The 14,516-nt window shown below is 35.3% G+C and overlaps 1 protein-coding gene across 1 annotated transcript; it reads right to left on the bottom strand.

Annotated features, from left to right (window-relative positions):
- Positions 1-917: 917 nt before the first annotated feature.
- LOC121378973 (H/ACA ribonucleoprotein complex subunit 1-like) lies at positions 918-14,317 on the bottom strand. Its single transcript, XM_041507387.1, has 7 exons — positions 14,287-14,317; positions 12,170-12,260; positions 9,773-9,862; positions 7,669-7,817; positions 5,949-6,008; positions 4,896-5,028; positions 918-2,715 (listed from the first exon to the last, which is right to left on the bottom strand). Exons 2-7 carry the CDS (start codon positions 12,234-12,236, stop codon positions 2,501-2,503), a joined length of 714 nt encoding a protein of 237 aa, XP_041363321.1. The 5' UTR covers positions 12,237-12,260; positions 14,287-14,317; the 3' UTR covers positions 918-2,500.
- Between the last annotated feature and the right edge of the window lie 199 nt (positions 14,318-14,516).

A 14,516-nucleotide genomic window follows, 5' to 3' on the forward strand; every position in this document is an offset into this window, starting at 1 on the left:
GTGCTACTGTATACACTTATGAGAAAACAAAAGAAACTAAATGCTCTCAGTATGAAACATTCCATCGGTAGATATCGGATATCAAACTTATTTGTCAAAAACATCAGACATATGAACAGTTGTGAATAGTTTTCTTTAAATGTCATGAATGCGTTGTCAAAATATAAAAGTAGTTTTGTTTACCGTCATTGGTGTTACGATCGTATTTATGTAATGGTTAATAATTTTAAGAAACCTTTTATATGTTATTGTAGACCTCGTATGTCTACAACATGCACTTTTTCAGTTTTTTCAACTGTTTCTTTAGAGAGCATGAATTAATTATGCACTTATTTGTCATTGGTGTTACCCGTCATTGGTGTTACCAGGTACTGAGCAACACCAATGACCATTAGTAACACCAATGGCAATGCGTTTGAATAAGAATTTTATTTATTTTTACAATTTTATTTATTTTCGAACTGTAACAAAACTTTAAACTTTAACAAAACAATGAACAAATTAAGATTATTTATCCACGTAAAGTGCCTAAATTATGCCCGGGAGTAATTCGTTTTCGGGGGTCTTACACGGTTTTTATTGGAGGCCTGGCGTTTTGTTGCAACGTGTTACAGACCCGGCACTTATTGGAGGAAATGCTGTAATGACGAACTAGCTGTCTGCCATGCAATAATCACGAGTTAAACAGCAGACTACTTGTGCGGACAAATTTCCGGATTTTCGACAACCAAATGGGAATATAACTGTAATCGGAGGCCATATCTCGGGTGTGCATGCAGGTTAATGAAGACCTGCGTACACTCGTTCTTGTGAACAACAGGTCTCAAATTTCAACCATAGAGATCCACATAGAGCAATTGTGCAACCTAAAACACATTGAACATTATTCATTATTAAAAACAAATACAAACGAAGGCTTCATTAACATGATTTATTTATATTTACGGTGCCAGTTTATGTCATATTCCTGACAAGCTGTGAATGCCAACAGATGTACAATACAAATTACGTAAAAAAGCAATAAAACTTCTATAAGAATTGTTATTTATTTATTTATTTTTTATTATTATAAAAAAAAAATTACATACTGAACTCCAATTGAAAACGCACCACCCAATTTTCACTCGTTATTTTTATCGCACATGTTAAATTGCTGTAAGACACACAATAACTCTTGAATACACTTGTTGGGTTATTTATTGCTACGAAATCGGTTAAAAGGTTGGGGTTTTTTCCTTCTTCTTTTGAGTTTTTAATGGGAGTTCATTATTCTTGATTACAAGGCCAATGGCTTCTAATATTTCTGATGTATGACTGACCCAGGTACTATTGAAGACCCAGCTTCTATTATTTGGGACACGTTTGTTTAATGAAAATAACAATACTTATGTACATTGATGTTACTCTTGTGTACAATAAAGGGCTTCAAATGTACTGGTAAACAGACTTGTGTTCAAGATTCCAGCATCTATTCAAGATTGGATTCTTCTCTCGTCAAAAAGAGAATTTGGGTAAAATTTATGCAGGTGCATATGGAAAGGAAAGGAATATTTATTTAACGACACCTCTGTACATTAGAAATGATGGCTATTTGGTGTCAAACATTTGCTTATTTTGACAATGGTGTGAGTGAAAACATGCTGCCGTCACATAGGCCAAGTCGATATTACAAAAAACAGCAAACTTTTTATACATACTTTCTCATCAACAGGAGTTTATACTACAGATTGATGTAGATGGGCATATCTGAAAAGATTATTGTAGGGTGCTCCTTAAAGATGTTCCATATTAACTTTTCATTTCTTTCATGATCCACAGACTAAAAACTATATGTAGACAAATGACTTGTTTTTAAAACAGAAAATCATTTACAATGTTTCTCAAGTGTATCTGTACAGCAGAACACTTCTCACAAGTAGAATCTATGATGCACCTCTGGCAAGAAGTAAACGGTTTAGTGAGACCCCAGTTCCTGTACTTTCAGCACCATGCAGTTTTATTACTTTTCATGTATGTATTGGCAGCCTGCGTACTGAACCTTTAATTATCAACTGCCAAGCAAATTGCAGGGGACTTTCCCAGAAAAGAAATGGGTTAAATATAGGGTTCAAGTTTTTAAAAAATCATACAGTAATGATAAGATTGATCAATTTTGTCAAAAGGTTAACTTAAAACAAATTAAAACCTGCGAAACAAATTGGGTATGGCAACATACTCATTTTACCCACTGGCAGAAACCCTGCTGATAAAACATATCTCCAACCATTGGCGGCCATATTGCAAACATCACACTGTCACATTCACTACCAAGTACCAGTGTTATACGCTTCATCCTGGTCCATCTTCCAATATGATGCCCATGTTATTTCCTTGCGAGGAGAAAATGCCAAATCTTTTTCGTTCATATAAATGAAACATTGTCCACACCTCATCTTCTATGTACACAGGGCATATCTTAAAATGTTTTGTTTTCACTGAGAGACAATGTATAACAAATGTTTCAGTCAAATGTCTTTCTAGAATTGAAACCACCACCACCTCCAAATCCTCCTCCCCCTCCTTTATATCCACCCCCACCCCTGTCTCCTCCCCCACTGCCTCTACCTCGATACCCTCCACCCCTGTCTCCTCCCCTTCCACCCCTGTCCCCTCCTCTTCCACCCCGGAAACCTCCCCGACCACCACGGTCTCCTCTGAATCCACCACCTCTGCCACCTGAAAATAACAAAAGATTACATTAGAAATTATTAAATATTAAAAATCTAAAGTTAAAAGTTTTTTTTTGTTTAAGGACTTTTTTTTTTTAGAGCACTTTGATTTATTAATCATTGGCTATTGGAAAGAAAGAAGTGTTTTATTTAAGGAAGGAAAGGAAGGAAATGTTTTATTTTAAACGATGCACTTAACACATTTTATTTAAGATTATATGGCATCAGACATATGCAGAGTATGACAAATATTTTGAAAAGTCACTAGCCACAGGGCTAGTGGGTTTGTGAAAACCACTAGCCCACCAAGATAAAGCACTAGCCCAAATTCCTGATCAATTATAACTGGATTTTTATATAATTTTTGTAACAGTACACATTTACGAGTACAACAGTAAAATAAAACAAACACTTAAATCATGTTGTAACTTTCAGTTTTTTGTCGTGTCGTACGTTTGGTCTTTTGTCAAGTGTGATCCATCGTCATTGTCCCGTTTTCGTTTTTGCTCTCCCCCCGGGGAAAAATAATTGAGCAAACTCTTGTTATCTAAACACACTATCAAAATAATTAAATTTAAATGAGGGTATGACAGTGTGACACACGGTAATAGCGGGCTAGTGGTTTTGCGTTTCTCACTAGCCCCAACATAAAAACCACTAGCCACTGGCGTCGGGCTAGCGGATTTGTCGAACTCTGACATATGGTTAAGGACCACACAGATATATAGAGAGTTAACCTGCTGTCGCCACTTCATGGGCTACTCTTTTTTTTATTAGCATCAAGGGATTTTTATATGCACCACCCGCAGACAGGATAGTACATACCATAGCCTTTGTTACACCAGTTGTGGAGCACTGGCTGGAACAAGAAATAGCCCAATGGGGCCACCGACGGATCGATTCTAACCGACTGTGCATCAAGCGAGAGCTTTACCACTGTTTTATTTAACGACACACTCAACACATTGTAATGATGGGTATATGGAATTGGATATTTGGTTACAGTCCACAAATATAACTAGACAGGAAACCAGGCATGTTATTTGGTATTCTTAAAAAAAAAGCTGAAAATATTCTATCATACAAAAGCACAGCGATTTCTTTGACTGGTCATCAGTCTTATATTGCGGTACACTGTCTACATGTAAGCGAACAGCCATTAAGAAAATGGTTTAGTGGAAGTGCAATAATAAAAAAAACCCTGAAAATAAAGGGAAATGGGATTTTTTTTTATGAAAACATTTTCACGGATTTATTTTATGATAAAAGATTTTGTTTTTTAAAGCGGGATTCCACTAAAAAGCGGAAGAATCACATGCCTGAAAAACCCACTGCCACTAATCCATGGGCTAATCTTTTTGATTAATTAGCAGCAAGGAATCTTTTATATGCACTATCTCACAGACAGGATAGTACATACCACTGCTTTTGTTACACCAGCACACTGGCCGCAATGAGAAATAGCCTGGCTATTGGATGTCAAACATTTTGTAATTTTGACTCTTAGTCTTCAAGCAAAAACCTATACTTTTTTTCCCCATTAGAAGCAAGGGATCTTTAATATGCACTTTCCCAGACAGGACAGCACATACCAAGGCATTTGACATATTAGTAGTGGAGCATTGGTTGGGATGGGAAAAAAGAACATTCACTAAATGGGTCTACCAAGGAGGTTCGAACCTGCTACCAAATCACTCCAGGTGAGCACTTTACCAACTAAATTAGACCCCGATCTGGCGTTCAATGACTCCCAGCCATTATGTGTTCAATATTTTCAACTGTAACAAAAAACTAACAAAAGAAAAAAAAGAAAACTTTTGACATCCTGTAGCTGATGATGAATGTGCTCTAGTGGTGTCGTTAAAGAAAACAAACTTTTTTGTTGGTTTTGGTTAGGTTTTTTATTTGTTTAAAGACACCACTAGAGCACATTGATTAATTAATCATAGGCTATTGGGTGTCAAACATTTGGTCATCCAAACATTACCAGCAAGGAATATATGCACTTTCCCCACAGACAGGAAAGCACATACCACAGCCTTTGACCAGTTGTAGTGCACTAGTTGGAACGAGAAAAAAAACACCAATCAGTTAAATGGATCCACCTCAGGCAAGCACTCAACCGACTGAGCTAAATCCCGCCCCCATATGGCAGTAATAATCTACAATAATTAAAAACACTCATACCAAATCCTCTTCCCCCACCTCTTCCTCCTCTGCCACGCCCTCTGTCCCCTGGCTTGAAAACGCCACGCTTTTGTCCTGGGGGCCTTGGCAGAAACCGCTGTAGTGGGAGCAACTTTTGTGGATCAATAAAAAACTGAAATAGCAAAAAAAAGGGAAAATAAAATTCCATGTACTAATTATATACCATTAAAGGTGCTAACAAAACAATTTCCAAAACCTACAATTGCTATTTTTTTTAAAGGGACCGTCCTCCGTTTCCTGCATTGTAAAATGTTTTAGACCAATAAAATCTTTTAACGTCTAAAAATATGCATTAAATATATTTTCTTGTTTAGAATATCAGTGTCTGTATATTCAATGTGTTTCTGGTCATCTTAATATTTGTAAGAAGCCCCACCTGGATTTTGTCTTCAAATAATTTTGTATGTTCGTAAAAAAATATGTTAAGAAATAAAATTAAATTTAACCTAGTATAAATACTGGAACGATCAGAAACATGTTTAATATACAGCCACTAATATTTTATGCAGTAAAATATATCTGATATGTAATTACAATCATTCAAAAGTCTCTGTTAGTCGATAACATCTTAAAAATGGCAGCAAACTCGGGACTGTCTCTTTAACACCTCATATGATATATATTATAACATGCCAAATAGAATTTTTAAGTACACCTATGATATCACTAGTTATAGTGATATTGTTAGTTATAGATTGCATTTCGCTAAGACTTCCACCTACAGTAAAATTCCTCTCAACCGGAGACCCTTGGGACCAAGTAAAACGTCCAGTTTTATGAGGTATCCAGTTTAGAGAGGTTCACTTTTGCAGATATTTAAAAAGGGACCATGAAAAACATCCGGTTTTGAGGGAATTCCGGTTTACAGAGGGTCCTGTTTTGAGAGGTTTCACTGTATATGAAAATATGTATTTGAAAGAATCATGTAGATTAAATTTGACAAAGTTAACATTTTATTTTATTCTTTAGAATTATTGCACTTTTGTAATCTTGTTGAAGCACTTACCTTTTTATTATAATTAAATTACTTACTTTTGTACTCTTGTTAAAAGAACTTGCTTTCATGTCACCAGAAAGCTTCACTGAAAAATACTTTTAACAGTCAAGGAAACAAGCATATATCACAGTACATTAAGTTAAAAATCAGAAAAGTGTGTTTAAATTTTAACAAAGGTTTAAAAGTTTACACAACATGTTTTCATAGACATTCATCACAATGGATTGGCAATACTATAATAATAACTGCATGCATCTTAAACGTAATAAAATCTAACTAATAATATAATATCTAAATCTTCCAAGTATGACAATCTGTCAGTGTCATGTACCAAGCATGAAAACAAAATTTGAAAGGCAGTCTCTAAAAAGAATTGCATGTAATATTTTCAGTTTTCCTTCAAAACAATGAAAATTTTAAACTACAGGTTTGTAGATAATTCAGGCATGGAAGATACGAGTAGGCCTACATAGGCATTAAAAGCAGGAATGAAGAAGGAAATGCCCCTCCACCCCAATATTCTTTAAAATTATGCAATACCGAGTTAAAAGTAAAATCAATCAATTCTGAGAGTACTGCTAAAGCAATTAACATGTCCCCAACAGGCTCAAAAAAAATTTGTTTCTCCTAGTTCAATATCTTGAAGGCACAGACCTAGTTTTAACCCGTAAAAAAAATGGACACTAAGTTTAGTTAATTTACAAACCTGTAACTCATTTGGATAATGTTACAATAGAGTGAAAGAAGACTCAAAGAGTCTGTAATGTTAAAACAGAAAAACAGACTAGACTTGAATCAATAAACCACTACTTCTCAGACACACGTGCATTTTTAAAAATATGAAAAATGGCTCTAATAGTGAAAAATATGCTGTAGTGTTTAAAAACTAGGGTCTGTCCCTTTGAGACGGTGCCAAAAAAAAAGAGCTGAATTTTTTTTTTTTTATATCTCCTAAGTTTAAAGACCATAACTCTGTTAAAAATAGGTGAATACTATGAAAGTCAAACTTGAATTTTAACAGTACCTGATAAAGGAATACACAAACTTTCAGCTCAATATCTTGAGGCATAGCGGGGTGGGGGAGGTCAGCGGGGTGGGGAGGTCAGCGGTGGGGAGGTCTAGGACTCTATATGTGGGAAAGAGTTGGGCCTATAGTCCCTTCCGGTTGGGCCAGTAGGGAACTAATAACTATTAAGTGCTCACACATGTATACATCTGCTGGCATCCTCTTAAGCCAATGTAGCACAATGAGTATTACTAAAAGAAAAAAACACTACAGTAACACATAGTGCTGAGTGGTATTGAAATTTCAGGTTTGGTCTTGGTATCGGTATTTTGGGGGTGATTTACCTCAGCATCGATACGGTATTCTGTATTACCAATACCAATATTGAGTGGTATTTTCGGTATACCCAGATTTAAATGCATGCCCAAGTTAAGTTTCACACACTAATTTCATCTAAATAAAATTAAAATTCCATACACAAGACCTTCATCTCTCTCTGCTTTGAGCTATGTTTCATTTTAGATATATTGTTAGTGTTTTACTAAATGGTGGGAAACATTCTTTAATACCGAAATTTCTGTATTTTGAGATTTGCTCGGTACAGTAAATCGGTAATGACACGATACCGATACCAAACAGTATATACAGTATACATCCCAGCTCTAGTAACACATCCAGTGGTGTAATATCATTACATGTTACCTTTATTTCAGTTATTGGCTTGTGAAGCCTCTTCCAAAAAAGGATACAACTTCTTTGATTTGACCAAAAATTTCATCCACTTTGCCAATCTGTTGTTTGTTATCTAGGAATATCGGTGCATTAAAGTAAGGAATCTTTTCATTGGTCGATTTGCACACAAGGTCATCTTCACAAGGGTGGGTGAAAAAGCCCATTTCTGAAAATAAAAAAAAAAACAGCAAAAGTTAATATTTTGAAAAGTACTGTAAAATAAAGTAATGATAATTTAACTGAAAATGTGAAATAATCCATTACAACTTACATTTATAAAAGGATTTGGAGGCTGAGAGCAAAACAAAAATTAAGATCCCAATTGAGCTTAGCCATGTATTATTCAGCGTTCAAAATAAGCCAATCTGATTAAAATTAGCTCTACTTAGATCTAACAGCATTGCGTGGACCCCCATGTCCAGATGACATTTCATCTATAAATAACAATTTCAATATCGACCAATTACACTTCACCTTTTATAGCGTTATTCGGGAGCATGCAAATTCTAAAAATATTGGGCGAGACTATTTATGCAATAGGCAAACTTGTTGGTCTATTTCAACATTGAGAAAAGTGCAGTAATAAACTCTGGATTGTATATTAGTATAAACAGATTTTATGGCTATACCATCACAGGATTTTTTTCGTCTTGAAACAAATTTTATATAAAATTTTATATTGAAATTAGTTTCCGGCATACTTCATAATTCACCCGAATCATTTCGTATACCCTCGGCATGATCCCGAATGTTTTCAAATTCTTTTCAGATCACTGGCATGATTTTGCAAGTCAGGTTTTGATTGGTCGAATTAAAGGTTAACTGGACATGAGCTCCAACGGAGTGCTGTTAGATCCACAGGAAATAGTAATTAACCAGTGGAGCTAATTTTAATTAGATTGAAAATAAACAATTGTCCGTTTGTCCTGATAAGTGAAAATAAATTCGGAAGTGGAACGAATTAATCCTAGATCATATGCAGGCTTATCATGTTGTTTATTTAGCACCCACCGGTAACTATCTTTCTAGTACAGACAATTGTACTACGATAATCGTTAGCTGAATGAACTTTGCATGTCACACCAATCAATTGGTGAGCCTAGGCAGGCCTCACTGGTTTACTTTAATCATTTTAATCGCTACTCTACGCATGAGCGTCGGCATATTTTGTTTTTACCGTGAAATACAGGAGAGATCAATGTAATGTAGTGATTGCAACAATAACAGGTAAAGGGCCTCCGCCTGTGCTTCGTGCACTTTCATTTTTTCTCAACGTTGTCAATATGTCGCAAAAGATTCTACAACAGCATAATAAAGAACAATTTTTTAAATTAATAAATATTTATAAATACAGACTACCAGTGTGTTTGTTATTTGTTTATTTAACGGTGATAAATAATAGTTACAAGTATGCATCTCATCCGACATTTGACGGCGACTTCGTTACTCATGAGTCAATCGGACCATCTCGCCCAAGCCATTTTTACGGAAATATGCGAGGTGTTCCGACTGTTTTTTGTGTTACAGAAGCACCCGACAACGGCCGAATGCATGGTTCGAACTACCCGATGGGTTGAACAGACTTTGATGCACCGACAAGTGTTCGAGCCAATGAGATTCTACTGTATGTAAGTATGTTTTAAAATTTTGTATACAAATCAAAGTGTTTTAAAAACTTTTAAAAGTTAATGTTAAAGGTGCAGACTCTAGTTTCAGCCCGTAAAAATGGACACTTCAGTTTAGTTGATCTACAAACCTGAAATACACATTTGGATAAGGTTATAACAGCGAGAAGCTAACGTCTATGATGTTTAAATAGGGAAATATCATCTAAAAATAACTAGAGCTTGTCTTGATAACCATTACTTCTCAGACTAACATGCGTTTTTAGAATCATGAAACATGCATTTTGGGGGTAATGCAAATGCCTGGATGACCAGAACCATGTCAAGTGTACGAAAATTAATACTCTAAATAATAAAATTTAAGTACTTTTGATTTAAATTATAAAAAACCAAAACGGCTTTAAAAATGAAACAAGACATTTGTAGTGTTTAAAGACTAGGGTCTGTCACTTTAACAATACACCAATATCAGCACACTGATCTTTAGGATACCCACCTACAACTTCTTCTGGAGGTCCCTGATCGTAATATCTGCCTCCTCCCCCTCCTCCACCCCTAAAACCCCCACGGCCTCCACCCCGGCCACCTAGAAAGAAAACAAGAAAAAATACCTGTTACAGACTAGCATTGAACATTTTCACCAACACATGGTGTTGTAGTCTTCAAAATTTGTCAATCTTTAGACGTATTATTCCTTAATTGGAATAAGTCTGAACCAGAGGTGTAAAATTATCATATTGATTGACAAAGAGAGAGAAGGAAGGAAGAAATGTTTTATTTAATGACGCACTCAACACATTTTATTTACAGTTATATGGGTCGGACATATGGTTAAGGACCACACAGGTATTGAGAATGAGAGAGGAAACCCACTGTCGCCACTTCATCAGCTACTCAGGTTTTCAATTAGCAGCAAGGGATATTTTATACACACCATCCCACAGACAGCATAGTACATACCACAGTCTTTGTTACACCAGTTGTGGAGCACTGGCTGGAACGAGAAATAGTCCAATGGGCCCACCAACAGGAATCAATCCTAGATCGATCGCGCATCAGGCGACAGAGACCGAGTGAGAGAAAGTGTATGAGTGTGTGAGTAGTGTATGTGAGAAAAAGAGAGAGACTGTATGCATCTCATAACACTGAATACTTCCAAGAAGCTCATGGGGCACTAATGGTGATGAAAGACAAACACATCACAGCTGGATTAACAGCCTGGAACCAGCCTCAGTGGTGTTGTAGTTAAGTAGTGTTTTCCCTAGCTTGTTTTAGCATGGTGCAGCACCATGCCTCAATAGTCTAGTACCATCTTACCTTAATCAGCACCATGCTGCCCTGAGATTAAACAAGCCTTTTTCACTAATTAATTCTAAAATTGCCTTTACAAACCTGCACAAATTGCACAAATGACCGTTTCGTTCGTGCATCGGTTATGCCATTTTATTTGGCATAACCGATTTACCGTTCGTGTAAAATTTACTGAATGATTAGTCCCGGCAAAGTACCAAAATATTTTTATCGCTAGTACAAACATTAGACTTGTTCCCAACGCAGTGCTTTTGCGTTGTGCGTAACGTAACCAGTCAAGATTGTATAAATATCTTGCGAAATAGGTGCATTCCCATTGGTTGTTAGAAGGCATTATAGCCAAATTTAACCAATCAAAAATGGCGATATTGTGATGATCATTACAATCTCGAACTGGATCAGCAACCAGGGTAAACCAGAGTCACAGTGACCCTATTATTAACTGTAATTCCAAATCGGATAGTGACAGTGACGACTACAGTGTCAGTGATAATGACAGTGACAGTATCAGTATCCACTGTTCTTCAGATGAGGAAGATGGCACCGAGTCTCCCACTCAGGACTGAATGTCATAACATTATATACACATAAAAGACTAACATTATTAAATTAATGGTACCATAAGTGATTGCCTTGCAATGAATTCTTATTTATTCACACGTAGTTATGCACACATGATGATGTGTTTTATATAATAGGTCTGACATTCACTATATTTTGGTAATTTATTACAATAGTCCTAATCATTATTATTATTTTTAAATCTCTTAAAACATTTGTATACATATACTTTTTACTTAGTTAAGTTGTTGTTTTTTTAAATTATAAAGAAAAAAACCCAGGTTATGCAAACCAAAATAGGTTATGCCAAAACATTTTGCATAACCCCTTTTTAGGTTATGCAAATTTTTAATTTGTGCAGGCCTGCTTTATAAAATATCCAAAAAGGTATTATTAATTAATTTTGCCATTTATTTATTAAAGCAAGCACATAAATTACATTAATGTTTATTTCAATTAATTTTTGTGTATTTTAATGGAAAAAAAAAAAGCCCTGAAAATGGTGAAAATGCTATTTGTGCTGTTTGTAATAGCCCACCTGGGTTTTTTCTGCCAATATTTAGTACACATGTATGTAAAAAATATATAATTAACTTTTAGCTAAGTTTACAACTAGTCGTCAGGATCATGATCAGAATGAAAGAAAGACATGTTTTATTTAACAACGCACTCAACATTGTATTTACGGTTATGTGTGTCAGACATATGGTTAAGGACCACACAGATAGTGAGAGAGGAAACCTGCTGTCGCCACTTCATGGGCTACTCTTTTCGATTAGCAGCAAGGGATCTTTTATATGCACCATCCCACAGACAGGGTAGTACATACCACAGCCTTTGATATACCAGTCATGGTGTACTGGCTGGAACGAGAAATCAAGCAATGGGGCCACCCATGGGGATCGATCTCGCACCGACCGTGCACTGACCGTGCACTGTACCACTGGGCTACGTCCCGCCCTGGCTGGAACAAGAAATAGCCCAATGGGCTAGGATACCCAGAAGTACAATTACTATTTACCTCTTCCTCCTCCGCCTCCTCTAAAACCTCGACCACCTCCTCCCCCACCACGACCTCGAAACGACATCTAGACAAGGACACAAGTATAAATCTGAAGAATAAAAAACATTCAATGTTGATGATATATATATATATCAACATTCAGAAAAAAACTGGTTGATTACTGAAGATATGATATTTCGAATCAGCAGAGGAATTTCAAGTGACATTTTTTATCCTGTCAGTTTTATAACGGCTTTATAATGTGGTCGTAAATCAACTTTACAAAATTACAGCAGCTTTTGTAGTGGCATTAATTTCTTCTGCGAATTTTGTGGACTGAATACAAAATACAAAAAGATAAAAAAAAACACAATGGGTCTGCCAAGTTCAGATTTGTTACCTAGCAATCATTATCATTATGTAATGAACTAAGTAACACCGAGTTAGAAATAACAACACATATTGTCATAAATTTAGTTCCTTCAGTAACTCCATTATTAAATGCCAGTAACAATGATAGCCCTACCTATAAAGTAGTGATACACGAATAACACATTTACTAGTTGTACTAATCATCTTGTACACATCTAAGGGATTGAACAGTATTGTAATGTGAACGTGATCAATTGCACTCAAAATTTCACATTTCAAAAACATTATCTTTCATTGTTGTATGATAAAATAAGAGAAAATAAAAAACAGAACACTTTTATTTTCATAAATTTATTTATTCAATTGTTCAGTTATTAAATATGAGTCACATACTTGTAAAGAATTACATTAAGAACAGTGATAAGATAAAGAATTAATCATAAATACATGTATACTACAATAATCATCTGCATACATGTAAGTTGCCAGACTATATTTTGTGGTAACATGTAAATGCTTATTTTAATGCCTGACAAGCACCAACTTGAAACTTGAGTGCAACAACTGGGATGCAGATGATTCGTCCTTTGGACGTTCCGTCCACTAAAAATTTGTCCACTGTTGACCTCGAGATGATTCGTCCACAACCAAAAATTGTTCTTGGACAATTTATTCACTATAATTGTTTTTGTATTAGTTATTTACCGTATATTTCGTCCACGGACTAAATAAATGTACAGACACTTTTTATTTTATTGGAATATCGACACAGAGAATTGCCAGAAAAGTGCAGATTGTAACCTAACCTAACAGCTTTGCCATGCCTATATCTCCGACATCGCCAGTGGCTTTGCCAGCAGCAGAAGGGGGGTTACCAAGTATGATGGGGACAATTTGACAGACATAGTCTATTGTAGTTATAACATTGTAATTATAATAGGGTATGGTATTTTGTGTGTGGACAAATACGTGCCTGTAGACGAATTGTGTACGGAATATAGCAATCGCAATGTACAAATGGTAATTTAACAAGAGTTTAGTTAGGCCTACTAGCTTTGGTTTCTAAATAGTATGTCAGAATTACAGGTCACGTGTAATTGAAGAGCAACTTGACTATAATGGACACAGACAGACAATAACAAGTTGATAGTGCCACTAAAATTTTGTTTGTTTTATATACTAGTAATTTACCACAAAACGAAAATAATTAACCATTCCAATGTCTAAAAAATAACATTTTAGATTTATTGGTCTAAATGTTGTAATCGAGTGGATGAATTGTCCGAGGTGGGTGGACGAATCGTCTGTGGACGAAACATCCAGAGGACGAACCGTCTGGAAAGCCAACAACTGAACAAGTAATAGATTGGAGATTGGATTAAATCTGAAGAACATCTGCACCACTATGTCAATGAAGATGAATTTATGGTTACGACATTTGTAATTGTTTTTAATAAAAATATGCAAAGTTTATGTATGAGATCGATTAATGTGTAGTTATTTTTAATTTTATCTCAGATAAAATTATAAATGTAACAACTTTTAAAAAAGTAAAAAAATATTCATCATTCATCAATTTCATGTTACAGCACCTTTAGACTTTAACGCCGAAAGGCATACAATGGAGTAAATATTTAATGATTAGGCCTACGTACTACACTCATTCGATATAACTTAACGGAGCTTTGAATAAGTCTATCACACGTCCAATATTATGTGACATATGCTCATGAAATAAATTTTAAACATGCATTTTGTCTTACCACAGTCGATGTTGATATTTGTTTGCAAAGCACGTGGTTCCTGTTTAAATGCGCATGTGTATAAATTCATTTACGGTTGTTGTAATCTTTTATTAACTATTAATAATCCGAAACATATAATATATAAACAAAGTAATTATTTAAATACAGTGTTTGGTGTTTGTTTGTTATTTTTCTGATCTTGAAATATCTTTAATTAGGTTTTTTTTAAGAAAAGGAAACGGCAACCA

This window comes from Gigantopelta aegis, chromosome 8 (assembly GCF_016097555.1).
Source record: "Gigantopelta aegis isolate Gae_Host chromosome 8, Gae_host_genome, whole genome shotgun sequence".
Classification (NCBI taxonomy): Eukaryota; Metazoa; Mollusca; class Gastropoda; order Neomphalida; family Peltospiridae; genus Gigantopelta; species Gigantopelta aegis.

What these genes read in the sequence shown, in the direction of transcription:
- LOC121378973 (XM_041507387.1), bottom strand. Translation starts at nt 12,236, where the DNA reads ATGTCGTTTCGAGGTCGTGGTGGGGGAGGAGGTGGTCGAGGTTTTAGA. An exon ending in ACCTCCAGAAGAAGTTGTAG is followed by an intron (nt 7,818 to 9,772) that starts GTGGGTATCCTA and finishes TTTTATTTTCAG; the next exon opens with AAATGGGCTTTTTCACCCAC. An exon ending in TTGGTCAAATCAAAGAAGTT is followed by an intron (nt 6,009 to 7,668) that starts GTATCCTTTTTT and finishes GACTGTTAAAAG; the next exon opens with TATTTTTCAGTGAAGCTTTC.